This window comes from Takifugu flavidus, chromosome 17, assembly GCF_003711565.1.
Source record: "Takifugu flavidus isolate HTHZ2018 chromosome 17, ASM371156v2, whole genome shotgun sequence".
NCBI lineage: Eukaryota > Metazoa > Chordata > Actinopteri > Tetraodontiformes > Tetraodontidae > Takifugu > Takifugu flavidus.
The window spans coordinates 7,861,822-7,889,818 of record NC_079536.1 but is presented as its reverse complement, the minus strand read 5'-3'; the positions used below and the strand labels follow the sequence as shown (position 1 = coordinate 7,889,818).

At 41.4% G+C, this 27,997-nt stretch overlaps 3 protein-coding genes and 1 long non-coding RNA gene across 9 annotated transcripts; 3 read left to right on the top strand and 1 right to left on the bottom strand.

Annotated features, from left to right (window-relative positions):
* Positions 1-30: 30 nt before the first annotated feature.
* pign (phosphatidylinositol glycan anchor biosynthesis, class N) lies at positions 31-8,096 on the top strand. Of its 2 annotated transcripts, none has more exons than XM_057013026.1 (29): positions 31-339; positions 631-874; positions 1,016-1,137; positions 1,221-1,319; positions 1,460-1,566; positions 1,707-1,831; positions 1,951-2,081; positions 2,170-2,289; positions 2,374-2,414; positions 2,494-2,553; positions 2,715-2,807; positions 3,091-3,146; positions 3,292-3,370; positions 3,464-3,646; positions 3,733-3,872; positions 4,200-4,299; positions 4,394-4,486; positions 4,903-4,994; positions 5,113-5,218; positions 5,302-5,410; positions 5,513-5,615; positions 5,687-5,789; positions 6,008-6,094; positions 6,207-6,262; positions 6,342-6,417; positions 6,801-6,874; positions 6,969-7,011; positions 7,116-7,168; positions 7,293-8,096. In XM_057013026.1, exons 2-29 carry the CDS (start codon positions 648-650, stop codon positions 7,414-7,416), a joined length of 2,802 nt encoding a protein of 933 aa, XP_056869006.1. In that variant the 5' UTR covers positions 31-339; positions 631-647; the 3' UTR covers positions 7,417-8,096. The 2 variants fall into 2 exon arrangements, with proteins under 2 accessions (XP_056869006.1, XP_056869005.1); XM_057013025.1 differs by having other exon boundaries at positions 32-339; positions 605-874.
* On the bottom strand, positions 2,673-5,408 carry LOC130513854 (uncharacterized). Its single transcript, XR_008946845.1, has 2 exons — positions 5,281-5,408; positions 2,673-4,547 (listed from the first exon to the last, which is right to left on the bottom strand). It is a non-coding gene; the product is annotated as an uncharacterized LOC130513854 (long non-coding RNA).
* A 513-nt stretch (positions 8,097-8,609) lies between the features above and the next one.
* LOC130513853 (probable G-protein coupled receptor 141) lies at positions 8,610-11,445 on the top strand. Of its 2 annotated transcripts, none has more exons than XM_057013031.1 (2): positions 8,610-8,899; positions 9,182-11,445. In XM_057013031.1, exons 1-2 carry the CDS (start codon positions 8,893-8,895, stop codon positions 10,138-10,140), a joined length of 966 nt encoding a protein of 321 aa, XP_056869011.1. In that variant the 5' UTR covers positions 8,610-8,892; the 3' UTR covers positions 10,141-11,445. The 2 variants fall into 2 exon arrangements, with proteins under 2 accessions (XP_056869011.1, XP_056869012.1); XM_057013032.1 differs by having other exon boundaries at positions 8,620-8,894.
* A 244-nt stretch (positions 11,446-11,689) lies between these two features.
* hnf4g (hepatocyte nuclear factor 4, gamma) lies at positions 11,690-21,318 on the top strand. Of its 4 annotated transcripts, none has more exons than XM_057013030.1 (11): positions 11,690-11,876; positions 15,553-15,718; positions 15,857-15,951; positions 16,725-16,831; positions 17,036-17,185; positions 17,345-17,432; positions 17,806-17,958; positions 18,481-18,530; positions 18,646-18,832; positions 19,348-19,467; positions 19,811-21,318. In XM_057013030.1, exons 1-11 carry the CDS (start codon positions 11,846-11,848, stop codon positions 19,930-19,932), a joined length of 1,269 nt encoding a protein of 422 aa, XP_056869010.1. In that variant the 5' UTR covers positions 11,690-11,845; the 3' UTR covers positions 19,933-21,318. The 4 variants fall into 4 exon arrangements, with proteins under 4 accessions (XP_056869010.1, XP_056869009.1, XP_056869008.1 ...); XM_057013029.1 differs by having other exon boundaries at positions 15,550-15,718; XM_057013028.1 differs by having other exon boundaries at positions 11,690-14,730.
* Positions 21,319-27,997: the final 6,679 nt, after the last annotated feature.

Here is a 27,997-nt window from a genome sequence, read left to right as displayed (position 1 = left end):
ATAATTCCATGTAAGTTACTAGGACGCGCAACAGCGTCGAACGTCAGTCACAATAAGGAAGTTGATGTCAGTTATAGCTGAATGTCTTGAGCTAATCTTCTTAAACGCCGGCACAGTTGGTTTTGTAATTGGCAGCGTTTAAAGATTATGTTGATCTTGCTTCCCTTAAGTAAAGCATCCGTCGGGTTTTGTTTTTCGTTACACGCGAGGAGTGGATGCTGAATCAGGGGAATGGCTAAATTGGTTGTAAATCTCACTACTCTCCCATTCATTCATAAACAGACTCTATTCTCCCTTTCTTTTGGCTAACTCTACTCACGAATACTACGTAACAAACAGGTAAGGTTTCTTATTCTGTCACGACAACGTTGTAACCGATTACCTATGTCAACAAGCGTACTTTACCGATTGTGGTCTGTCAGAAATAAACATCGATTGAAAACACGTTGGAATTCTCCATTGTCATACTACAGAAACCTTCTCTTCATGTTGAATAAAGGGTCATTAACACGTTTTGGGGTTGAAATATCTTCATCTTGAACACAAGGACAAACAAATCATGCTTTTCCGCTTCATTTGTCATGTGTATTGTGTTTTAATTTAGGTCTTCACCCTTCTAATGCCCTGCAGACTCAGCTCACTCCAAAATGAGGATGATCACCTTCTTCCTGGTTGGATTAACAGTGCACATTGTCTTCTTCCTGTCTATTTTTGACATCTACTTCACATCCCCTCTGGTCCATGGCATGCCTCCCCATGCCACGCTATTGCCACCTCCTGCTTCCAGACTTATCTTAATTGTTGCTGACGGTCTCAGAGCAGACAGTCTTTTCATGCCTCTGCACAATGGTTCTTCCAGGACCCCATACCTAAGGTATGGCTCTAAACTGATTGATTGGGTGCTACTAGGTACCTTATTTATAGATCTAGGATACAGTTTTCCTGTGTTCTAGCTTGCCTTTACCATATTGTGGTACATAATTTACTGTGCCACGATGTGATTCTCAAATATCAGAAGTATTATCGAAGAGAAGGGCACCTGGGGGGTGTCGCACACACGGGTTCCCACTGAGTCTCGTCCTGGTCATGTTGCTCTCATCGCAGGTTTTTATGAGGATGTTAGTGCCGTTGCTAAAGGTGGGTGTGTGCCCTATGCTGCATGACATTTTTGCTTATATTTGGCTGAAGCTTGGGTTATATGTACTCATGTGTCTGTTTAGGGTGGAAGGAGAATCCAGTTGAGTTCGACTCTGTGTTTAACCAGAGCAGACGCACCTGGTGCTGGGGCAGCCCTGATATTCTGCCCATGTTTGCCAAAGGTACACACACTCTCTTGCACATAATGAGTTACTAAACTACGTGAAATTTTCTCTTGTGGTTTTAAAAACGTGTTGTTGTTGTTTTTTTTATCATTGATAGAAAACCGTAATGCCATTTCATGCTGGGCCATTTTCCCCAGGTGCTAGTGGAGATCATGTGTACACACACACGTACCCAGCAGAAGAAGAGGATTTTGCCTCCACAGATGCATCCAGACTGGACACCTGGGTGTTCACTCAAGTAAAAGTATGCTAGTGGAATTGCTAATAACATTGCCAATGATAAATATTGTAATCGATAGAGGCTTTTTTTCAGAGGTGGCTCTCTTTTAAAGAAAGAATTCACCAAAGTGAATGTCTGTGTTGACTTTTCTTTTTGTGTACTAGTCATTCTTTCATTCAGCAAAGTCAAACTCCAGCCTGAAGGCCTATCTCCTTGAAGATAAAAATGTCTTCTTTCTACATCTGCTGGGCATCGACACAAATGGACACGCACACAGACCAATGTCACAGTAAGACTAAGGATAACATTATGACTCCTTGTTTCTTTATTTATGCATTTTAATATCGAATGTAAATCTGCTCAATACTAATTGTTTGCTGAATTACTTCTATTTCTTGTTTTTTCCAGGCAGTATCTTAACAACATTGGTTTGGTGGACAGTGGTGTTGCTGAGGTGGTTTCTATCATAGAGGAGTTTTTTAATTATGATGGGAGAACAGCTTACGTGTTTACTTCTGATCATGGAATGACAAACTGGGGTGAAATTATTTCTCTAATATATGCCTCACAAATGTCTGTCGCACAGTATGTTTCCTCTCAAGAATTACTTTATGCCCGTGTCTCCAGGTTCACATGGCGCAGGCCATCCCTCAGAGACTCTTACTCCTTTGGTGGTGTGGGGAGCTGGAGTCCAAACTGCTCAGAGAGCGACTGATCCCCAACCCTACATCGATGAGTACCTACAAGGTACTAAACTCACACACATTTTGGTTGTTTTGTGACATTGGCTGACTGTTATTATGCTAACGTTTTCAATTTCTTTTTACTGAGATTGGAAATTGGAGCAGATTCGTAGAGTTGACGTCAATCAGGTCAGGATCAAATTGTTGCTGACGTATATGTAAATATGCAAATAAATCAAATTTGACAGTACAAAACTCTTTTCTGCAGGCTGACATAGCCACCCTCATGGCATCTCTCATTGGCATTCCCATCCCTGTCAACTCTGTTGTAAGTCCACAAATATGTTCAGCATAATGGACATACACAAACCATTTGTAGCTTAAAATGCTTATTTTGATTCTTCATAAAACTCTCAACAACAATATGGTTGTACACATTTTTAAAAAAAATTCACTTTCTATGTATCTTAATGCTATGTGTAATTTCAGGGTGTTTTACCTCTTCCCTACCTCAACAACACTGACCACTTCAAGGCACAAAGCATGTACACAAATGCTCTTCAAGTACTGGAGCAATTCAAGGTACTAAATCATGCAGCACTGCCCTAACTTAAGATTTATCCTTAATCAGGATTGTAAATGACTATAAACACACCACTTCTTCCTTAGTTATTGAATGAAAGGAAATATTAGTTTTCATTAGCAATAATAGGTAACTGTATAATCAGGTGATAAGATGTAGTGCTATTCACAGTAGAATTGGTTTATCGTAGTAACTTGAAAGCAGTAACTTTACACACTGTCTTCCTATATTGTATTTAAATATTTTTACAGAAATTTGTGTAAACTATTTTTTTTTATATAGGTTAAAATGACCCAGAGAAAGGATACAACGCTGTCATTTTTCTTCACCCCATATCAGTAAGTGCAGCCAAGAACATATATCAGGTCACTGTCGTTTATATACTAATGTCTGTATCAGGGCAAAAGAAACACATTTGGGTTTATAATCAAGAAGAGGGAGATTTTTGCAATTGTTATTGTTCACGCTAAACCTTTCTTCCAGACTTCTGACTGAGTCAAAACAAGAAGAATTTATCGAAAGAGCCAAAATGCTGATTCGGTTACAGAAGTATGTTGATGCTGTGAGTATTCTGAAAACAACTAAAAGCCAGTTAGACTGCTTAGATTTGAACCATTTGCTAAAATTAGTCCGCCTTTCTTTTGTCTCCCATCAGGTTTCTCTGTGTCAGTCTCTGATATCCCACGCACTGGAAGGTCTGGTCTACTACCACACCTACGACAGGTTTTTCCTGGGTTGCAGTGTTGTTCTTGGATTTGTAGGCTGGACATCTTATGTTGTCCTTCTAATACTGAAGACACACGCCAGCCTCATCAGAAATCCCAGCATCCTCCGACAGGTCAGAGCATACAAGTTAATGTACCCAACTTTGTAATCACTTTCTATTAAACACGTGGGTCAGACTAGATTCTTACTTCTTTGCAGATCCCGAATCACACATTAGCGAGGGTTTTTATGTGCTTGGCTGTGGCGATTGTTGCATTCCTACTTGTCCAAAAGAGCCCGATGACCTACTATATTTACTGCCTGCTGCCTGTCCCTGTGTGGTATTCTGTCCTTAAAGAGTGAGTAAAACACAGAAAATGTAAACAGGTGCAGATTATAAATGCAGAGTTATTGCAGTCTGCTCAGTTATCTGTGTAACTACCACCTACGGTTGCGAGGCTGGATTAGCAAATCTTGTCTTGCAAGCATTGGATCTTAACCAGCGCCAAAATAATAACCATCAATGAATAATCAATACATAGCAGCTGTATCTTGAAGTTATTTACATTACATGTCACTTCCTTCATTGTTATCGGCTCCTGAGAGCTGTTGTATAATATTGTTTTAGATTTTTAGGTTTTTCTTCTCTCTTTTCTTCTTTAAACAGCTTTATTGATCCTTTGCAGGTCTGGAACTCTGACAGATTTGATTCACTCTGCTCCCTCTCTGCCACTGTGGAAATGTTTAAGTTATTTTCTGCTGGTAGCATTAGGAGTTGAGCTGCTGGTAGGTGATTAAATACACTGAATCTGGATTATTTGGCGCTCATAATTATTTCATGCGCTGAATAATGCTGAATGTTCACCTTTGCTGCCCCCAGGTGGTGAGTTTCTTCCACCGCGCCATGTTGACCCTGGGCCTGGCCGTCCTCTCTCTCTGGCCTTTCGTGTGTGGAATTTTTGGCAGGTCCAAGGTAATTACAGCACTGGTACTTAAACCAAAGCGCTGTAATGAAAAATAGATTTTCTGCATACCTGAAAAGCAAAGAAAATTACAAATGCAGGGTGACACGATGAAATCTTTATTTATATCGATAAACATATTTTATTCTACTTCTGTACACAATTCGGCATTTCTTAAGGTTACATTTTAGCTATTCTCTGCTACCTACAAGCCTTAACAGCACTGAATCTTCAAACTATTATTTTTTTTATGGACAAAATTAATTCAAAGAAAGTCAGATTGAGTCTGACTGAATTTAGAAATAAACCAGTGAAAAAACTGTATTATTTTTCTTTAAATTGACTTATGGTTTTTTGCACATATGAGCAGTCTACTGTGACAGTTTCCCCACAATGCCTAAAGTTATGATTTCTTGTATTTGTGTAGCTGTGGTCATTAAGCTGGTTCTTCAGCTGTCTGTGTCTGGCTGTGTTCCCCTTGATGCCTGTTATGGGTAGAGAATCTAATATTCATCTGGTGTGAGTGCTTCCTCTATTTATTTACGCATCATCATCACAGTGCATACTATGAGACACAAGTGTTCATTTTAATGGCTGATGCCAAAAATAAGACCACATGTGACAATTGTTTCCTCAGCTTGTGCGGTGGTGTAATGACTTTCTTCACTTCAGCCTGCTTCCTGTTCTCATTGTGGCAGAGATCAGTGCTACATCCATGTGACAGACAACAGTTTGCTATCCAGGTAGCGCCTCTACTGATTTAGAATGCAATTAAATGTGTGAATTCCGAACAAAAATCACAAACCTGAGCTTTTGAACTATACAGATGCTCCACGTGGTGGTGTGTGCGTATGTACCATTCCTCACACACTCCAGTCTGCAGCAGAAACAGGGTCTGCCCCTTCTAAATCAGATCGTCAGCTGGACCACATTGGGTAGATGGGTTCAAGAGACCACTAAATAATTAGAGATTTAAATTGATAGCTCATCCATACATTAATTTATGTCATTGTTATTTACCATTCCTCCCTCACCAGCTTCTTCACTACTGGTTCCGTTGCTGAGTTCCACGCGACTTTTCCACAGGCTCCTCAGCATCCTCCTTTCACTCACTGCCACGTACCTGCTTCTCAGCACTGGGTAAGTCTCCCAACAGTGCTGCAAATTAAACATTAAGTAAAACCTTCTTGATGCAAATACATTCTCCACAGATCAGAAGCACTGTTTCCCCCGGCGTTATCTTGGCTGATGTATGGGTGGATCAATATTGAACAGGAGGCCATGCTGGCTCAGGGTGTTCCTGGCAGACAGGAGGTAGCGCATTCAATAGCTTAGATTTGATTCTTTACACGTGACCAGCACTATTCAGACGGACAGCATGGTTGTCTTAGTGCCATCGCTCGTTTCCTCCAGGGACTCTGGCTTCCTGTCCCAGTACAAAGACATGCATACATGTTGAGTGAAAGTTAAAGTACCCTGAGTGTGAGTAGATTGGAGAATAATTTGGCTATCCTGTCCACATCTCCTTTCAGCTCTCCACCATTGATTTTTCAGCAAACATCGACATCTCCAAGATCCGTCAGTTGAAGCTGGATGACATCAGAAGATCTTATTTTTTTGTATCCATGTTATTTAAATCACACTAGCAGAGTATTAAACTTGCACCATATTTTAGTGTGGTGTTTAAGAGTAGAAAACACACTTTGTTTGTCCTTAACATTTTTTCTGCAGGTGTTTTTTATAATAACTGCTTTCTTTGGCACAGGGAACATAGCATCTATCAACAGGCATGTATATATTCATATTTAGAGACGTATATGGATGTGCATAGTTTTACAAAGTACTTCTTTCTCCTTTATTTCCTAGTTTTGATCCAACATCAGTTTATTGTTTCCTCACTGTCTTCAACCCCTTCATCATGGGAGGCCTGATGATGTGGAAGGTAATGTATTTTGATATGTACCCCCCCCAAAAAAGGCCTCTTGTGTCTCTGTGTTTGACTTGTTATCATCTACCTCATGAACATGGCAACCAAAAGTGTTAGGCTGTGGATCCACTTTTTGCTGCATACATTTTATAAAATGCTTCACCTTGTTTAGTGACCAAACTAGGAATTGCATATTATTGACCCTTGCATGGTAAACCAGCCTGGAGCCGTAATTTCTCTGTCTACTTCCTGTGAGCAGGTTGATAATTAACCATGGGATATTACTTACTTTTTAATGACCTTTAAAGCATTTTCTTCAATAGTCCTTGTTACAATAAAGTCCCAGTTTATAAAAGTTATTGTCAATTGTTTAGCTATCTTATTCTTTGTTCTTTTAGGTCATCATCCCATTCATTATAGTCATGTGCACATTTGAGACTATTCAAGTTGTAACACAGCTGTCTTCAAGAAGGTATTGTATCAGTTAATTTGTTAATATAAGGTTTGATTCTATAGGCAGATGGATTAAAGTTCTTACTCATCGATAAATTCTTATTGTCTTCCAGCCTATTCCTCATCGTCCTGGTCATATCTGACTTGATGGCCCTTGTAAGACATTTCCAGTTCATGTAGAAGATGTTTCATTTGCACTTTTAGAACACAGGATGTGAAACTTGCACAATGAATTTTTAACTTGCTCTTTTTACGCACAGCATTTTTTCTTCCTGGTGCAAGACTACGGGAGCTGGTTGGACATTGGTACAAGGTGAGCGAGCCGAGCAGCTCGGGCTCTTGAAGTCCTAATTAATAACAGATTAAAAACTTGGCTTGTGCACACAAACGCCCCCTCCCTGTTCCGTGGCTTTCACGTTCACTCTTGTCTCTTGCAGCATTAGTCATTACGTGATCGTGATGTCGATGACCATTTTTCTGATGCTGCTCAGTGTGGTCACACACACTTTCACCTCACAAAGACTGGCGCTGTGGAGGAGACCCAAGATGCATTTTCCTTAGACAAAATGTGTTACTGTGCACAAGACACACACACACACACACACTCTACTAGAGAGGAAATATTGGTTGGTTGAGGAATTGCCTTTAATCTTTTTTTAATATATTTTCTTACAATATTAGAGTATTTATGTGAGGTGTGTAGGACTGTCTTTTACTGTCTATTGCTGTGAAAATGACATGAAACTGTTAGATGTTATAAGCAAAATCAAATGATTAATTATTAATTATGAAGTAATATTTGTTGTATTACTTCATTTATATACTTTGTACATTATGTCTATGCCCATTGTGTTTTTATTAATCATTGTTAAATAATTAATAAGCCACTCTACTGAGTTATGAGCTCCCAGAGAATGAAAACTTGAAAAAAAAGTGTCTGGCACAAGTTCCTGTCAAGCTGTCTGTAGCACTTTCTAAAAAAGGGAAGTTGATCTAACTTACTGTATCAGCTCAACTGTACAGGACTACTGCATGTACAAATGGCGGAAAACAGATTTCATTCTAGCAATTATATTTTTTACATTCTAACTATTGTGATGGGCAGAGAATGATGGGCAAAATTTAAATATGGCTTACAGATAAAAGTCAGGCTTGGGTGCATTTAAAGTACTAGGTGGGGAATGTTCGTTAATGTGGGGACAGTGATTATTGAAACTGAAAAATAAAAATAAATTATCCAATTCTGTTGTGTGACATTTTCCTCCTTTTTCCACTTAAAGTAGCTTCATTTTTCTGACCAAGTAAACATCACGACCATCACCTTAGAGGGCTCATAGTACTGCAGGAATATGAAGAGTGCGTTTCATCAGAAATCATTCAGTTATAACCAATGTGACCACATCCTGAACTCTGCCTGGCTCAACTGTATGAAAATGTGTGTAGCAATGTTGGTAAAATAATATACTATATTAATAATGTGTTACATTATTGTTTTCTTCATTTTAAGAAAATGCAGAAACTGCCTGTACAACTGTAAATTACATTAATCTTCCTTTTTTGTGAGTTTCCCTGACTGAACCATACTATAGTGCCTTTGTTTTCTTTGTTTTCCTATTCTAATTGTTTAGGTGTAGAATGCAGAAAGAATATAAATGAGCCATTTTAATTGCCTGTAAGTATCAGGAAGGAGGAAGTAACAGGCTGTGGTTGAGTCCGCATGTGTGAAATCACCCCCCATCTGCCTGAGAGAGCGCACACACAACCCTACACACACACACACACACACATAGACAGTGCACACAGTATGCAAAACTAGAAGTTTGGTTTCTCACAAATGAAGATGCCAACTTCCACCCTTCATGCTGCTACATACTGAGGCTTGTCAGACTCGGACATTTTCTTTGGACGTTTTGTGTGCTTGTCCAATGTAAAACACCAACTGTTTGACATTGTTGCCAGCATAATGGACTAGAGGATGTGTTGATCGTCGTAGTTAAACATAAAAGCAATCAACAGCGGGGGTTTCTGCGAAACACAATGTACGGTAAGTAAGAACAGTGAGCATTGTTTTGACTTTGTACTCGGTCAATATGATGCTACCTTTGGAGAGTATAGACAATGTAAGACTCTTAAACAGCAGATCAAACTGCTCAACAATAGTACAATTGCAAACAAAAATGGGTAGAATTACAGGCTGTAGTTCCCGTTTCATCATTGAAAGTGAGCGGTTTAAACTTCTTGTGTAATTGCAGGTTTTTTAGCAAAAATCCAATGATGGTCATTACCAACTTTGCTCTCTTTCTAACACTTTTTAATCTGTCTGCAGTTTCCTTGCACAACATGACTTCTATGGTACCGAATGTTACGTCCAGTTCTGTACCTTTCGGAACGGAGGTGTATATATCTTTCGTAACACCAACTTCAATGGATGACAACAAGCCAACGGGACAGCACCACACCGCTCTCCTGGCTATCTACTGTGTGGTTCTCTTCAGCGGCACCATCAGCCTGAGCCTGATGATGTACATGATGAAGTCAAACGTGACCTCCAGCACCTCCATTGCCATGCTGAACCTGATCTTCACCCACTTCATCTTCCTCCTCACTGTGCCTTTCAGGATGTACTATCACGCCACCACTCGCTGGAACCTGGGCCACGGCTGGTGCAGGGCCATCAGTGGGATGATCCACATCCACATGTACATGTCCTTCATTTTCTACGTGATCATCCTGTCCATGCGTCTAGTCACGTTCTACTGCAGATCAGGGCCGAAGGTCTCCATCAACAGGGTTCACGCCCTCTTTGTCAGCATCGTGGTGTGGCTGGTGGTGCTCGTGGTGTTCCCATGCATAATGTCCGTTTACTACGGTAACGATCCAGAGCAGAGCGGGTCACACAACATAACACACTGCTTCGTCTTCGGCAAACACATCAAGTCTGGAGGCAAGGTGTTCAACTACATCGTTAGCATAGCGATCATATTGGTGTCCTCCATGCTGACGGCCCTTCAGGCCAACGCTACGTGGGTTCTGTACAGAAAGCATCGGGAGTCCTGCACTTTCCAGCAGGACTTTGCGGCCCATTTGAAGAGCTTGTACTTTGCAGCCATCATGGCAGTCTGCTTCATTCCCTATCACATCTTCCGGCTGACATATTTGGAAAACCTTGATCTGCAAAATGTCAATGAGGTGTTTTTAAGTCTGACCACTCTAAACTGTGTAGACATGCTCACATTCTTAGGAAACAGGCGGTGCATCATGTGCCTGCTTGGAAAGAACATTTGAAACCTTTTAGTAGTACTAGTCCGAAAGAAGATGTGAAATTTTTTTTTTTTGCGATTGTCATATAAAATGAAATTATGCAAATTGAGTAACCTCACCGAAATATTTGTTACTAGTTTGCTTCTTTTATTTTCTTCAATACATTTAAGATTATTCTTTCTCAAAATGTGTTTTTTGATCAGCTTATCACATACAAATGGCATTTTTCATATAATAAATAAATGATTTATCACAAATAAATATTGGGAATTTGGGGGGGGGGGAGTTCAAAGTTCTGAGGGGTGAAGATTTGGTTGGAGTTCGAGGTTTAGTTTAAGGGTGGAGAGCTACAGCTGGAGAATGTATTATATTTATGAAAGTCTTCACAAAGATAGAAGTACAATGATTTGTGTGTGTGTGTTCGTTTTTGTTACAGATTGAGTACCAAATTAATCAATCTACAAGTGAAGTGAGGACATTTTGGCTGGCTGTCACAACGCAAAGGATGATTTAGGTTTAAGAATTTAAAAAAATATATATTTACTATAATTATTTCCATGTAACATAATATATCAGAGAACAATGAAGTCATTGCTAGAATGAATTTAATTTATTTGTGGCTTTTATACTTATGCACAATTTTGTTCATCATTATAATAGTAGCTGTCACTTATTCCTAATCTGCTCGTGGCGGTACTGGAGACCAAATTAGCTGTCACCAGGTGAGAGACAGTACATTCTGGACAGGTTCCTGGTATGCTGTTTGCTCACACACTTTGATCTGGGGAAATTTGGCTCCTTTAATCATCCTAATGGTCACATTTGAGGACTGGGGGAGAAAAGTGGAAGAAACAGAGAAGACATAGAAGAATCCAAACCAGAACCTAGGATTGATAAATGTGCTGACCTCTACACCACCATGACACCCATTACATAAGTGTTTACATTAAAGCCATATTAAATTATATACATCTGTTTTACTTATACCTATCTGCTGTTAGTGGCTGATGTACCTCAGAGATGAACCCAGTTGATTAATTAGCTCATACTCTAAGTTCAGAAACACCTCAAAAGTTGCCTTTAGTTTTTGAGAGCCTGTTTTAGTGACGTGGATGCCGGAAAGGAAATGTTAGATTAAAGCGGTGGACTGGGAATAAAAACAAGATACACTCCTGGTCAGGGCTACTGTTTTGCTTTGTTTTGGTCTTTAAAGCAAACCATTTGTCATAACCTCTTCCTGTATGTTATGAGCATTTCAAACCTTCACCCTGATGTGCACATTTGTAGCATTTACCTAAAGAGCTGAGAAATAAATGTCTAAAATTGTTACTTTTCTACCATTATTGTGAAACATTACCTCAACCCTCATGGATCTCTTACCTTCTTCTCAGAGTGGTGTTAGAGGGCCTGGCTGACACACACACACAAACACACACACACACACACACACACACACACACACACACACACACACACCTGGTGTTCGTTTTTTTTCCTTCGGGTTTTATGGCACTGGGTTACTGTTTAACATCCCCACCCTACTTTGAGTTTGTTTAGTAAATCGATCTAATGACAGGACTATGGTGGCGCCATCCAATGTGTCGCTCCATGAATCATAAGCTGCTTGCTTCTCCAACCTTCCCTTTCATTGTTATTGGACACCTTCAACATTTCACCAACTCTGTCTCATTGAAATCCATGTCGCCCTGAGAGCGGTGCACCTGGATAAATGCACATCCCAGCTGGAAAAAGAAAACCAGGTAAGACGGTCTCATCCTGTGAAGTCTTCTGTGCCTGTGAGGCCAAAAACATGCTGATAAGAGCGGCTGTTTTGTCTCTTCTTGTAAATGTAGGCATGTTTCGTACAAGGTTCTAGAGAAACTACATGCTTTTGCGTTCCGCTGTGGCTGCGGTCCACTTTCACACACTGTGTCTGTCAAAACCTGTGCTGAAAGTTGTGGTGCGCAGTACGGTGGCCTGAGTGGACCACATTTTCTCTAGCATGTTGCTGAGTATTGAGTATTGGTCTGTGTGTCTGATGGAGCATTTAATGAACAGAGATAAGAAACTTACCTTGTCGTGCATGTTGGGCTGTAAAGATGATGTGATTAATTGAATTATCTCCATGATGATTTAATCTCTTGATAACATTTGAAGCTCAACACAGGAAGTAGTGAAATTGATTGATTGATTGATTGATTGATTGATTGATTGATTGATTGATTGATTGATTGAGTATCTATGGAATGTACAAAGAAATCTCTTTATGAAATCAATTGTAACTAGAAATTTACAACCCCGTCTTTTCTCTATAATACTTCATTAATAACGAAGTACTTTGAGTCTTTTTTGGTTATTTGTGAGTTTATTATTATTTATTACAATTTTTGGAGCATCATTTTTCAGTACTTTGCTGTTGGGACATTCGCGGTGTTGGTTTACGGGAGACAGTTTGCTGTCTGATCATCTGCGGCTGTTAAAGGCTCTAAGCTAAATAGAAGTGGCAGTATTATGGCAGGTTCACACACAGATAGCCTCTTAACGCAGGGTTTTATGGCTTCTGAGAGGTTTTGGTTGCTAGGTGAACACAATGTACCCAACATAGTCGTGAGAGGTTTCATAACTTTATATATATATCTCAGTGTAGTTCGATTTTTTAAAGTTTTGTATTATTTTCAATGGACCCATATGTTTGGATTGATAATATAGCTTGAAAAGTATTGATATGAAATAGGCACAAAATCATGGAAGAGATCTTTTCTATACAGTATTTATGTGATGAAAATTTGACTTTCAGAAACTTTTAGCTGCCCTCTTGGCAGGGGTGCCTAAATCCAGTCCTCAAGGGCTGCAGAGGGACAGGGTTTTCCGTCCTACCAGGTAGACATCCTCTAACCTGGGATCCCAGGTTCCTTGGAGGAAGCATCCAGCCCTTGAGGACTGGCTTTTAGCACCGTTGGTCTAAGGAGGAAAATTGACTGGTCACAAACATCTGATCCAACACCTCTAAGACATCACACATTTTAAATTTTCCCACCTTTGTCTCTGTGAGGCCAGGATTATATTAATGTCAGTTTAATGCTTCTTTGTGCACATTAGTGCATTAGGTGACTGCTACTGTCACAAAAACAAATTCACTGCTTCCACAAATTAGCTGGGATGTCTGACCTCCATTAATTCGCAGGATTAGTGTGTGATTCAATCCAACCTCTTCCATGAAGTAACACAGCCGCCACTGCTGTGCTGTCATCGCTGTCTGCTCACGATTGAAAATGCGCTTCCAGAAGGAGGGTGGGTGCTTTTCTGATGTAGGACATCAAATCTGCAACAACGGTGCTCCTTATCATTTACAGCCTCCCCAACACAAGGCCTCTAACTGATTACCTGCAAGCCACACCAGATTTAGTGCAATGTAATTCCTGATGTGAAAGGGGCAGGCTGGGACACTTTAACTCTTTTATGACAGTAAATTGGAATGTTGGCAGCATTCCTCCACTAAAAGAGGAGCCATCTTAGTGAGAAGTTGTGTCTTATGTTTTGGGTGGAAGTTTAATTTATTTTTAAGTAGTTTGATGAGATTTCTTTGGTTCTTACCAGCTGATTGGTCCTTGATTATTAAGGAAAAGGACAAGGAGTTGATACATGTGCCCAAATGTTGGCTGTCACAAACAAAAAGACAAGCGTTTTAAGGAAAAGTGATTGATTCTAACCTAAAACAAAGATTTCAGACAAGCTCTAATCAGTGGTCAAGCTGCTTAAATGTGTGACATACAGGAGCATCAGGACAGGATTGGTTTAACCAATCAAACCCAAAAAGGGTCTTTATGGGAACTTATCAGTATTTTTCACTTCACAGTCTCTGCAAATTTTATCTGCTGAGGTGGTGGTGTTATTACCTCATGATTGATTAGATTAGGAAAGCTCTCTCTCTCTCTCTCACACACACACACACACACACGCACGCACACACACATACAGGTTTGCATAGCTGTATTTGTGAGGTCTTTACTAGCAGTCATTTATATATTTGTGCATGTATTGCTTTTGCTAACCGTAAACTTGATTATGCGTGCCTAATTATTGAGGGTTTAGCTGAGCTGAGATTTATCCCAAAGTACACATGTACACACAAACACGCACATACACATTGGGGTCTCCTCTAATAAACCTGTCCCATGTACCAACAATACACTAATGATTTCTGCTTTGTGGTTTAAAAGAAAAGGTGAAAAGGTAAAAAAAAGTGAAGAAACTCATTCAACACTATCACTTCTTCCTTGTGATAACAGAGAAAAACAGATAAGTACTTGCAATAAGAAAAGAAGCCTTTAGCACAGCCCCGCCCCTCCTCTTGTCTTCTGCCCAATCAGATGGGATTATCCATCGTTTATGTCAGGGATGTCCCCTGTTATACCTGTAAATTTTAGATTAGGCCCAGACCAGCTGACTCAGTTGGTCTGAAGACGAGGACGGCCCGAGGGTGAGGAAGAATGAAGTATCCTTCTCAGAGTAAGTCTCTGTTAGATATGGAAGTAGCCAACTATTGTGAAGGCCTGGATCCCTCGTACAGCACCCTTGGTTTTGAGAATGCAGAGGTGTTCTATGGAGGAGGAGGTAACACACACACACACACACACACACACACACACACACACACACACACGCACACACAGAATTTTAATTGATTGGACTGATTGATTAATGAGATCGGCTAAAGGCATTGATGGATATGGTTTTTACCCTAAATCATACAATATCCATCTAGTACTAAATACAAATGTGTATATTTGTTAATGTGGAAGTAGAAATGTGTCATAAAATACATTTTTATAGCCCGGTACATCTATACGATACGCTGATGTCACCTGAGCATGAAGACAGTAATGAAGTGAAACGCTGACTCATTTTGCCAAAACGGGGCTACAGGGCGTTTGGTACGGAGGTGGTGCTATGGCCACCTGTGCCAATGGGTTTTCGCATGTGCCTAATAGAACATTCCCTTCTATTAGTTAAGCTTTGAGTGAACCATAAATGTGTAGCCAGCGGTGATGATTACAGCTTTGATTATGGAGACGACGCCGTTACAGTTTCAGATAATGAAAATGATCACGATGATTGTCATGACAGCGTAGAGAGGACAATAAAAATGAAATATCAGCGATATTACACGGCTGGTGGCTGAACTTCCATTTCTTCCATTCCCTGAATTAAATGTGCATAAACTACTTTGCAATTACAGAACCCAAGCACAGATATGTTGTTGTTATGTCGAATATACTGAGCAACAGTCATAAAACGCTGTTGTTTTGCTGAAATTAGACCATTGCCAATACGGTTCAATGAACTGCTGTTAGTGTGTCCCATCATGGCAGCACAGCTCATTGATTTGCGGCATGTGTGTACTTACCTGCATAGCTCTGTTTTTGTGTGAAGCAGACAGCATGCCAACGGAGCCCAGCCTGCCCGGTCCAGATGGGGTCACCACCAACTGCGCCATCTGTGGGGACAAGGCCACAGGGAAGCACTACGGAGCTTCCAGCTGTGATGGCTGCAAAGGCTTCTTCAGACGCTCGATACGCAAGAGCCACATCTATACATGCAGGTACGGAAACCATGCAAGGGTGAGCGCCCATACGTGCAGCTGGAACCTAATCAAGCTTGCACAAATGCAGATATGCAACTTAAACTTGCTCACAGCATCTTTTAATGGTAGCTGCTTGCGTCACTGACTTTTGTTCAGGTTCAGCAGGCAGTGTATTGTCGATAAAGACAAGAGGAACCAGTGTCGTTTCTGTCGACTGAACAAATGTTTCAGGGCCGGCATGAAAAAAGAAGGTAAGGAACCCTGATGGTTACCTCACAAACTGTAATCTCCTTCCTTTGAGGCCATTAGTTGACATAAGATACATGTATGAGTTGGTTCCCCTTCAAATGTTTCAGTTTTTTGCGCATTAGTAGTTGTCTTTGTTCACAAAATAGTTTAGGAATCAAGAGAAATGGGGGACTGCAGAAAGCAATGACTGCATTGTGAAATATTTGATTAATAACAATGGTTCTATACTGTGGCATGTGCTTAGATGTACTGATTTTTGACAATTTACCCTTAACCCAAGGTAACTTTTTCTCAAGCCCTGTGAAGCATTTTAGTTTTTCCCTGTATTTTTGTATGTTTTATGCACGAAAACTGAACCTGACTTAGCTTCCCTCCCTCATGACGGTGAATTTTGGATGAACTATTACTTTAAAAATAGCCTGAACATTTGAGGAAATAAAGCGAGCCTGGGAGCAGTTTCAAGATAGTTGAAACTGGCCACGCCATAAAACAAGTGGTTGCTTGGTGTGTACGTGTGTGTGCGTGTGTGCGTGTGTGTGTGTGTTTATGAGGAGTATAACCTTGGCACCTCACTTTTATGACACCTAATCATAGTTATTCAAGCATGTTGTTCTGGATCGCAACAGGTTAATATTTGACTCCTTCTGCTGAGGCCTGCCTGTGTGGCTATTTTCCTAAATATTAACTGCAGACTCGTCTGCCATTCTTGCAACTTGAGACTGAATTCACTCCTCTGCAAATTCCTAAAGATGCAGGTTTCTTTCTCTTCTACTAGCTGTACAGAATGAAAGAGATCGCATCAGCTCCAGAAGAAGCATTCCCGACTCTCAAGAATTGCCTCCCATCACCATTTTGGCCCAAGCAGAAACGTTGTCCAAGCAGGTAACGTTTCCTGTGTTTATGTGTATGTGACCTGTTGACCTTTGACCCCACTGACCTGCTCAGTTTCTATCCTGCATCCTGATATATTTGTATGTGTAGCTGCATGTGTCTCTTCTCTTTCTCTTTCTGCCCTTCTCCCTGCTCCATCCCTCCTTCCCTCCCCATATGAGCCTGCTCCTGATCTGATTCTCTGTTTCCATCCAGATCACATCTCCAGTTGGGATAGTAGATATGTCAGAGCAGAAGGCAGCCACCGTTGGGGACGTCTGTGACTCTATGAGGCAGCAGTTACTGGTGTTGGTGGAATGGGCCAAATACATTCCTGCCTTTGGAGAACTGCCATTGGATGACCAGGTAACAGGGCTTATCAGTGACTTAACCTGGTAACTTTCTATCTTAAACACTCAATAGTCTGTCAATAAGTCAGCCTGTTCTGTTTCAGTTCAGTGTTTCCATGTATGAGACTGTATCACGGTATATCTCTCAATCTTCTGTGCTCTTCTTCATCTTCAGGTGAGCTTGCTCAGGGCTCATGCAGGCGAACACCTCTTGCTCGGGGTCGCTAAAAGGTCCATGTCCTTCAGGGACTTCCTGCTCTTAGGTACGGACCAGCCGTGCTGCTCATATGTGGCGGTTTGGAGCTGGAGTGTAATCAAATGTTGTGCTAGCTGAGAATCATTAACTGAGGGGGTTTCTTCCTTTGTAATTGGAAAATGCAAACAGCATTACTCATGACAGGGGTGTGCTTGAACATACTGTAAGAGAATATGACAGGTCCCAACACCCAGGCACACCCAGCACTTCATTATTTTGCTCAACCTGCTTTTGCAGCCTTAACTGGACCCTTAAGAAAGCCCAATAAAACCATGCATATTCCCATCCAGATGAACTATTTCTCCTACTCTTTGATACCAGCGCTGCACCCCTCCCATCCTGACACATTCCCCACTGAACCACACGCTTGGTGTCTGCAGGCAATGGCTGCGTGATCCACAGGAACAGTCCTGAACCGGAGATCTGCAGGATAGCCAACAGAGTGCTGGACGAGCTGGTGCAGCCTTTCCAGGATATTCAGATCGACGACAACGAGTATGCGGCCCTCAAGGCCATCGTCTTTTTTGATCCAGGTAGTAAAAAAAAACATCTCTCTGAGATACACAATTGTTGGATGGGGAAGGATATAAGATCTAGTTTTAATCAGTAACTTTGTGTGTTTTATTATAACTTTTTTCATCTGGAGTCTTATAATGAAGCACGAGTGTACTGGTGACTTGTCAAAGACCTGCCATTAAATATAAATGATATGTACATTTTCCAAGTTGCATTAAAACCATTAAAAACAACATGGGACAACATTTTTAACTCAAATCCCTCTTTTCCCCATGCAGATCATTCCCTTTGGTTACATTTCACCTCAATGTTAGATTCAAGCCCCCCATTACCTTTTTCTCTCTTTGCTTTGATGACAATCGATCCCCCCCCACACACACACACGCTAAATCTCCTGATTTTGCCTTCATAGCCCAGCTTGACTTTAAATATTCCATCAATTTTATTCATATCTTCAATACTGTGCCTGATCTTTCTGTTTTTGTTGTTCAGCTGTCCTTCAATCCCCTCAATCCTGCGCTTCTCTCCCTAATCTGCAGATGCGAAATCTTTAAGGAATCCTTCAAAGATCAAGGCCATGCGACTGCAGGTACACCAATCATCTGACTTCCTGCTGAATGCTGCCCTTATTTTAGTTCCAGATGGGTGACAAAAAAAAAATCAGTTTTAGAGTGATTTCTATGAAATATACCTTTTTTACACAGGTCCAGATGAGCCTGGAAGACTACATCAACGACCGCCAGTATGACTCCAGGGGTCGTTTTGGAGAGCTGTTACTTCTACTGCCCACCCTGCAGAGCATCACCTGGCAGATGATCGAGCAGCTCCAGTTCATCAAGCTGTGCGGCCTGGCCAAGATCGACAACCTGCTGCAGGAGATGCTCCTCGGAGGTAAAACTGTGAGGCTGAACTCCCAGTACCAAACACGTGGTGGCCTTCAGCACCAGCCACGTAGGTTTCTGCCCAGCTTCTGCAGGAATCTGCAGCAAAAACAGATGAGGCAAAGTAGATTCAAGAGTTGCTGCTAAAGTACTTGTAATTTGTACAAATAAGGAATTCTCTTTAAATCAGATGCACCAAAGAGCAGAACTATCATATCTGCTCATCTCTCGCTCTAAAAAGGTCTTAAATTTAAAGTGGCTTTAAGGAAACTCAGCATAGGACAAAATGTGAATGGCTGTATGTGCTTCATCTTTCATCCCTGTGCTCATTTATTAATCTATTACTGTGTAATGTGCAACTGCTTTTCTTAGGTGGCTGCTTCTTGGTGTATTTACCTGTTTGAGATTATATTTAATTATATATGTGAATTTTACAGTGATGTCAAATGAAATAGCATGTAACACAACCATGATTTAAGCAAGTCCACAACATTGTTATGGAGAGTTGCCCGTTTATTTGTTCAGGTCTCACATCGGAGCCCTCCCACCTGCACCACCCTGCACACACCCAGCTGGCCCAGGACCCTTTGACTGGTCACACACTGGTCATCAGCGCTGTATCTGCAGCTCACACTCCTTTGATAGGTGAGAGCCACAGCACAATTTACTACCTTTCATAAAATGCTAAACGTGTGCCAGACTGTTTCCATTAACTTAGTTAAAATGAATAAATATGAACCCTGGAGCTGAAAAGAGTCTATAAAAATAACTGATGAGAATTGGCCAAATTGTATGCTTTCATTTAAAAAAATGCATTTGGCCATATTACACCACCTAATGGACACACAGGATTGATTGAACCTGCATCTGTAACGCAAAAGTCGTAGATTTCATTTTGTTTCCAGCCGATGTTGCCCGCACAAACGTAAATGATCCTTTTTAAAGATAAAATGCAAATGTCTCTCTGTCCTTATCCGTCACCCTGCAGCCTCTCCAGACACTCCCATCCCATCTCCCCCTCAGGGGCCTGCGCCAGACAAGTACAAGCCCTTTGCCCAGCCTCTCGGTCCTCCAGCCAGCCCCTCGCTGTCCTCGCAGAAAGACCCCTGACTTCTCGCTGAGAGGTCAGATCTGCCCCTTCCTGTTGTCCACTTCAGTCAACCAAAACATTGGCTTGAAATACTTTAAATCTGCACTTTGTGAAGTCAAAAGTGTCAATATGAAGATGTAGCCAGCTATTAAAACACAAAAGCTTATCCTAAACAAAACTCTTCTGTAAATAGGTGGTAACAGGTTTTGTTTGAATAACTCTGTAGTTGATGGGAAATTTAAGGAAATTGTTCAATACTTTAACTGAAGGTTTATGAAAACAAAATGTCATTTATAACTATAACTATAATAGTTTTACGGATTTTGTGATTGTTTTTGTTCATGGTTAAAGGTGTGAATGTGCAATTAGATATTGTAACTAGCTTTATTTAATGCAGGGCTTTAATAAATGCAAAAACAAGAGCAGATTAGCCAATATATACAAATAACATAATTCTAATATGTTAACCATCTTTACCATTTTTAATTTGTTTAAGTTATATAATTCAATAATTAAATTCCAATGTAAAATTCTAAATGTCAGTTTTTTTCTGTTAATTTGGGTTGATGATGTGTACTTTTCATAATTACTCAAAGTGATAATACAAGATAATAGCGTTTTGGTGAAACGGTGCCCCCTAGTGGCCAATTGTAAATACACGCCTTTTTGTATGCTGCATGGTGCTCCATGTGAAAATGAGCATGCATTCAAAGTTTTTCTGTAAGAAAACGATTTGTCTGTAGCTACAACACATCACCACCGTGGCTTTTAGTGGGGAAAAAGGAAGTGTAATTTGTTCATTTCTTCCATTTTGGAAGCCATCAAGCTTCCCCATAGTCGCAGTAATCAAGTGTATATTGTATCCAAAAACTTTATTGGCAAGTCATTGAGACTACACTGCTGTATGACGCTGCTCATCTAAAATCAGAAACTAGTTTTGCCCCTCCGACCATCTGAGAAAACACACTCTTCCTGAAGCTAAACTGGAATGTAAAATGATAATGTGCTCCGGGAAACTGAGTTTTGAAATATCTTATTTTGGTCATTCAGACAAATCATTTTCTCCGGGTTTACATGTGTGTCGGTGAGCATTAGTACGTGGAGGAAGAAAGCATTGTTGTGCGACTTGGAGAAAAACACTCGGGTTATTTAAGGCAGAGGAGCTGATGCTGCCCAGAATCAACATGGCCAAATCCTCCTATCGAGTCCATAATGGACAAGCAACCGAGGTCAATTCAACAGCACTGACAATAGCAGGGTGTGTGTATGCATATATACTGTATGTGTGTTTGCTCCTTCCTGCCTTTATTTCTAATCTGTGCAAATGTGTGTACACTCCCGAATGTATGGTGGGCTTTTTTTGATTGCTTTAATCAAAGGTGTGTAGTGAAGAGACATGGAGGCTCTGTCTGTCTTTTTTCGTCAGATAAAACTCTGCGTTAGCATGCCAGTCACATATCTCATCTGAGACGCAGCGCTCTCCTCCCTGCTGCCCACGCTGACAGCACCCTATTACCCAACAGTGTGACGCTCACTCCACCTGAGGAGGAGGAAAATAGAGGGATGGACATACAGAGGAGCAAAGGAAGGATGGGAATATGAAATCTGCCTTATTATTTAATTGAATTTATTTTTATTTGAAGTTACCATTTTAAAAAATGACTCCTTTGTCTTCATCGCCCCCATTGTTGCTTTTCTGTATTTTTATAGGATCGCTAGTTTGTAATATTTAAAATGAAGAAAAAACATTTCAAGAATATAAAAACAAACATTAAAACGTGATGATTTCATTCAAAACATTGAATCACAGCGGAGATTTGATAGCATTCATAATCTTTCCCTATGCTTTTCCTTTTATGGCCAGCAGATGGCAGTACAGTTCTGTGGTTTTCAAAGGGCAAATTCCACTTTGTCTTACAACAAACGTCCTTCTGTCAATTTAACTCAAAAATAATAAAAAAAATAGGAGGCGAATGAATTTGTAAAAGTCTTTAGTACTATCTTAATGAATTTAGAGTGTTATGAACTCATTGCGGTGTTTTCCAATGGGATACATATCTTTGGTAATTATATTTGCAGTCCTCTCAGAAACAGTACTTGCATTTAGATTTTTCCCATTTATAATAATAATGGTGATGATGATGATTGATGATGATACATCAGGTTTTGCATTACTATTTTAAATAAGCACAAACCAAAAAGGGAAAATCAAGCAGATTTCTCTGGGCCAAAGCTGAAGTGAATGGCACGTGTCAGTGAACACAGATCCCAGATCAGACCTGGAGATTGCAAGCTATATTCCTCACAGGTGCATTTACCCACAATTCCCCTCTGTCTCCAACATATCCCCGCGTCCCTCCACTGACGGTGAGCTGGTGCAGAGTTCTGCATCTAACTCAGAATGAATCTAAAAAAACCCTCTTCTGAGTGATTTTCTGTGTCTCTGTCCTATGATCGTGCATGTGTGTGTGTGTGTGGTGTGTGTGTGTGTGTGTGTTGCATGCATGGATTCTCATTATACCCCAGCATGGGTGAAGGGAAGGGAAACACAGTGACAGCTTCATTTCCAATGCTGAGTTCACGTAAATGAGGGATTAAATCAAGCAAGCAAGAGGGTTAAGGCTCACCTCGGCCGTCGGTGGCAGCGTCCCCGCCTTAAATCCCACGTCCTCACCTGTCTCTCCCCCTTTTCCCCCCTCTCTCCCCCTCTTCTCTCTCTTATGGCGTGACATCCAACAGTGGACTAAACCCTGACAAAAAAGGTAGAATGTGTCACTTTTTATAGAATTCACTGATGTTCGTCTCCCTTCATTCCTCATTTACCACCCCCCACCTTTGCCCCCCCTCCATCCACCCCCCCTTTGCTTGTGGAATAAAGGATAAAATGTAAAACACACACAGCTGCATACTCATTGGGGTGGAGTGGGAGGGTGGGGGTGCTCAGCATCATGATGATGGGATGTGGGTTAGGGGCAATGAAAGTAGGGGTTAGACCCGAGAGTCAGGTATGAAGGGGGATGGTGTGTTTGTGTGTGTGGGGTGGGGGGTACACATTAGGGAAATGAAACGGGGTGGACCAGCGATGGCTTCTGAGATGCCGCCTTGTTGGAATAAAGGAAAATAAAGAAGACAGAAGAGATGACAGGGTGGATGATAAGATGAGCAGTGTGGTAATAAAATCGGTCCTCTGGACCCCGAGATTACACAGAGAATGAGATTGCAGGGTGTGTGTGAGTGTGTGTGTGTGTGTGTTTGGGGGGGGGGGGACTAATTTCTGATGAACCATGGTGAGAGTCTGCAGGAACATGCACGCCGCTGCTGCAGTGGAAGCCACAGGAAGAGGAGGAAGACTAGGAGAGGAGTTGTGCGTCAGGGGGTGGGGGGGTGGCAGCCCCACTTTGAATGATAAGTGTCTCGCGCGCGGCGGGTTATGGGAAGTTCACACAAACAAATGACTCCCATTTGCCGGAGGCAAGGGACACAATTGAGAGGGGGTGACGGGCAAGGAGGGAGCGAGGAGAGGCCTGAAACGCCCGAGCTGTGATTTCAGATAACTACATCTGCATGAGGAAAATTCTCCCAGGATCCTCCAGATCCTGGGAGCCGTGGACACCTCTGGAACTTGGTCAATAATGCAAATGCACTGAGAAATGCTCCTTACATGCGCTGTGCCCTCCCCGTGAGAGGTGGTATCAAAGCAGGCACAAGCCCGCCATCAAAGTTAAGTGCAGATGTTCAGGATACTTTGAAAATGCCGTCAGCACAGTCGATCTGACATCCAGACAAACGGGGTTTTTCGTTGTTTCCAAACGAGCCACCGATGCGCCGCCGTCCTCCCACTTCCCCCGGTTAGAGGTGCGTTGTTCGGCTAAATGAGATGCTTTGGTGTGCGGTTCAAACGACAGCCTCGGCATTCAAAGGGATTCGGAGCGGCGCAGCTTGCGCGTTCACTCTGAAAAGGAAAGGATGGATGATCACGTCACTGACCTCGTGTTTGTTAAGAACTTGGGGGGGAAAAAAGCACAACATTAGTGGTTCTGTGAGGGTTACTGTGTGTAGGTGTAGCTCACCAATGACGCAGGTTGGCCAAAATTCAAGGGAAATCCATGTAAAAGAGCACAATTTGGCTAAAAAAATGTCACTGAGGACAAAAACGCCTCTTAAAAGGTCTGAAAAGAGGTAGAGGTGCTTTAGATGTATAGGTTGAGGGGAAAAAAACAGTGTTGAGACTCGGGCCCCTTTGCCATCCAGAGGTCTCTTTCTGAGACAAATAGCAGTGTAAATGGCAATCAACCCGAATGAAAAAACACCTCTGTCTGCAATCAAGCATGAGAAATTTTGATATAATGGTCACAGCAACGCGTATTCGTGCAGATAAATGTGCGCTGAATGGCTGTAAAATTGTGTGCAAAACAGCCTCTTCAAATCATAGATGTTTGTTTTTTCAGCACCGGGAAATTAAGGAGGAAGGACCTTTTACCGTTTTCCACGTTCGGCAATCAGGGAGAAATCCATCATGGAAGAGGCAGAGATGGCAATTTCCCCACTGACAGTCACATCAATAGTCCATAATGTGATAATGCAGTCATGAGACATGTTGTGTCTTGAGTAATTGGTGACCCTCACTTTTTCTCAAATGGAAAATCTTGCCCCTCAGTCTATCTTCTGGCCGCTGCACCCACTCACATACCTCAACTGCTGGAAGCAATAAGGTCAACATTTGGATGTTTTTATAAGTGTAGCATCTCTGTTGACAGTTAACCCTGCTTTCAAATTTCTTTTCATCTGCTTTGGTGGAGGTTGCAAGTGGTCATGTTAGCATTCACCTTCAACATTAGCAACATTAGCAAGTGTGTTTTCTCATAATGTCATTTAATAATTAGATTATAGTGCAGATAATTCAGAATTAGATGGGTAAACGTCAGTGGTGGAGCTAGACTTTTAAACTAGGGGTGGCCAGAAGGTGGCTTCAGGCTAGCCTTATGTAAGCCTTTTAGAACATTAGCCCTTAGCCTAACCATACAGTTGAACTATTGTCTCCATAGTTCACATCACCATGGGGTGTCCATTAGGAAGTTCAACATTTGGGTGTGATTTTCTAAAATGTAGTTGTAAAATGTAGTTAAAATGTAGGATATTGCAGATAATACAGAATTAGACTTGTAACCATGCTTTCAAATATCTCACATTAGCATTCTGAGGGAAATTTGCGTGGCCATCAGAGCGAATCAGGGCAGGTTTCAAGTAAATGAGGTTTAATAACGAAAAAAACGATCAAAACTCGCTTGAGGAAGATCAGTCGAATTAGACAATGGCTCCCCTTTATCTCCTGTTCACAAGACTGGTGCTCCTCAATTTTGAATTTCATCAGCGGAAACAAACCAAGTGTAAATAATTTGCACTTTCATAACAGAAGAAAGGCGTCCCATTTCCAAAACAGCTCTGGATATAATTATTTTTTTACCCTGAAAATGAGAACAGATCACTTTTAAAAGGTACAAAGGAACCCACTGTTGGCATGTAATTAATTTTATATTGCTATTTACCTTTACGTAAGTTAATTGCAAACTCTGCGGACGTGCGTGTGATGCACGAAGGCGCCAGACGCCCGTTGTGCACCGAGAAACCCGTGAGTTTTACACACATGACTTCCTGTCCTAATCAAGGGTTTTCTCATCTCCTATCTGAAAGACACACATGGCTGCCTCTCTGAGCAGATACCTCCACGCTATGATGTGCGTGATGGAGCCGTGGGCGCCAGTGGCAGCTCGCCGACCCTGAGCACTGGTGTGGTCGGGGATATTAGGCCGCAATTGCGAAAAGATTGCAAAAAGTGACATCCTTAATGGAGAAAGATTACCGTGGGCAGGGCCGCTTTGGTTTGGCGACGCGTACATTTGACTCACACAGATGAGCTTTTTCGGGCGGGAAAGGAGCCGGGCTGTGTGCCGGAATGCAAAAACGCATGTCAACACGGACATATATCCGCCACATTTCCCCCAAACGTCTTTTGGAAATAATGCCTGCGTTTGTTACACCTGTCAGAGGTGTACAGAAATTTCACAAGCAGTTTTCCCGTCACGAAAAAAACAAACAAACAAAAAAAACAAAACGCCGCGCTGACACGTTGGATCCACAATGTGAAGAGAAAAGAAACGAGTGAGTTTGATATTTTCATTGTGGCACACTGCAATAAATATGTCAAATGTATAATCTACTATACATACAGCATGGAATGACAGAAGTAGCTGTTTTGACAAGTTAACGCAATTTTGCCACGCTGCGGAAGAATAAATTTGGAATATTCCCGGCTATTTGGATAAAAACAGAACTTCTGATCATTAATCATAAATGATTCACTTTTGTTATTACATCAAACCCAAACTCAATGAAATTACCCCCCTTAGCGTGTCAATCAAAAGTTGCTGCGCTCGTGGAAGAGCCCAACCCTTAGCTTGATTTGCTTTGATGCCTTAAAATAAAGCAGCGTTCCCGCCCGGCGTCGGACGTGGAATTCGTCACCCCTATAGGCCAAATCATTTGGTTAATTAGAAAACATTTCCAAGAAGGTTTACCTCTCATTTCAACCTCATTAAAATAACAATCTCTGTCACGACAGCCTTCACTACAGTTGGTGTCAAGCGCGCTATTAAATCTGGGATTGTGCCGCGGGAGGAGATGTCAAAATTAACGTCCCCCGCCTCAGGTCAAAATATTCTCGAATCCCTGCGGTGGGCTATCAGTACCAATCAGAAATAAAGTTTGTTAGCGCGCAGCCTGAAATCTGAGCAGGACAAAAGCACCAGGGAGGTCCTTTATTTAGCTAATTCTCCACTATTTGAGATGTACATATTCCAACGGTAGCTTTGATAAGGCCTGGGGGACGTGCATGTTTTAATTAGACCTGAGCAGCCTCGGCAGCATGGTTGAACAGTTCATAGAAAACTTTGAACATTTTTGCTGAAAGCGTCTCTCTCTTTGTGACAGGCATTGTGTAATTAGCGGCATATGTGCATTTGCATATACGCACCCGGTGACATGTTGCATCTTATTTGAATAAGTAGACGTGTCTCAACGTGATATCCCTGAAGTGAATACATGAATATGAGTCACTAATTATACCAATCTTGCAAATGATCTATTTAAATATTAATATCTTTTCACTTGACAATGCTAGCTGGGAGCTTTTTTAGTCGGCGCACCGTGCGTGTTTGTTTGTCACTTCCATCTAGACTATGTTGTTCTCGCTGTGCTGAGTGTGTGCGTTTGTGCACGTGTAGTCTGGGTTTGTGCTGAGACAATAGTAGGTTTATTTTTTACAAACAATAAACAGTGTAATGAAGTTAATGGAAGAGGCCAGAAACAAAGTTTCAATAACGTTTATGGGATACACTCTTCCTCTGTTTTCTCTGGTTATTTTAGATTACCTGATATTCCAAATTTCTAGCGGGCTGCATTAACCAAGTGGACCTTTTCAGAGCATTTTAGCTTGAGCTTTACCTCCTTTCTCACGGTCAAACCATCCTGGAAAAGACATTTATTCCAAACAATAAAAAAAACAAAAAACTGTTTGCTGCATTGTTAGCTCGTTTACTCATTTTCCCATCCGGCCATCAGCAGGAGGGTCCTGAAGCTGGTCCTGCTCAAGAGCGTCTCCTTGCCACTGTTTGGGGGTCAGACTCTAGGTTTCTTCTATGAGGCCTTTTTAATTGTAACAGAAGCTACATAAATATAGTTGAATTGAATTAACATATAAACCAATCGGCCTCGGTGCTAACCTTCCCTTTTTTTAAAAAACACGCCAGCTGTCTAACTCAATGATGGATTTGCTCCCCCATCAAAGAAGCACCTGGAGATGGAAGATAGACAGAAGAACTGATTCTTTTCTCCATGTTATCTACATTTTTTTTGTGCTTGTGGGTTCGAGCAATTCACATGGCAACACTGTTTGAAGAAATCACATTTTCATCCTATTTAGACTTAAGGGTTGACTTTTCTGCCTCTGACTGGCAATATGTAATTACATTCATCTTTCTGATTCACTTCACTGCTCTTTGCTACAAAGTAAGCTGGACAATGAAAAGC

What these genes read in the sequence shown, in the direction of transcription:
- hnf4g (XM_057013027.1), top strand. Translation starts at nt 14,607, where the DNA reads ATGAAGTATCCTTCTCAGAGTAAGTCTCTGTTAGATATGGAAGTAGCC. An exon ending in AGCCACATCTATACATGCAG is followed by an intron (nt 15,719 to 15,856) that starts GTACGGAAACCA and finishes ACTTTTGTTCAG; the next exon opens with GTTCAGCAGGCAGTGTATTG. An exon ending in GGCCGGCATGAAAAAAGAAG is followed by an intron (nt 15,952 to 16,724) that starts GTAAGGAACCCT and finishes CTCTTCTACTAG; the next exon opens with CTGTACAGAATGAAAGAGAT.
- pign (XM_057013026.1), top strand. Translation starts at nt 648, where the DNA reads ATGAGGATGATCACCTTCTTCCTGGTTGGATTAACAGTGCACATTGTC. An exon ending in TCTGCCCATGTTTGCCAAAG is followed by an intron (nt 1,320 to 1,459) that starts GTACACACACTC and finishes CATTTTCCCCAG; the next exon opens with GTGCTAGTGGAGATCATGTG. An exon ending in CATTAGGAGTTGAGCTGCTG is followed by an intron (nt 4,300 to 4,393) that starts GTAGGTGATTAA and finishes TGCTGCCCCCAG; the next exon opens with GTGGTGAGTTTCTTCCACCG.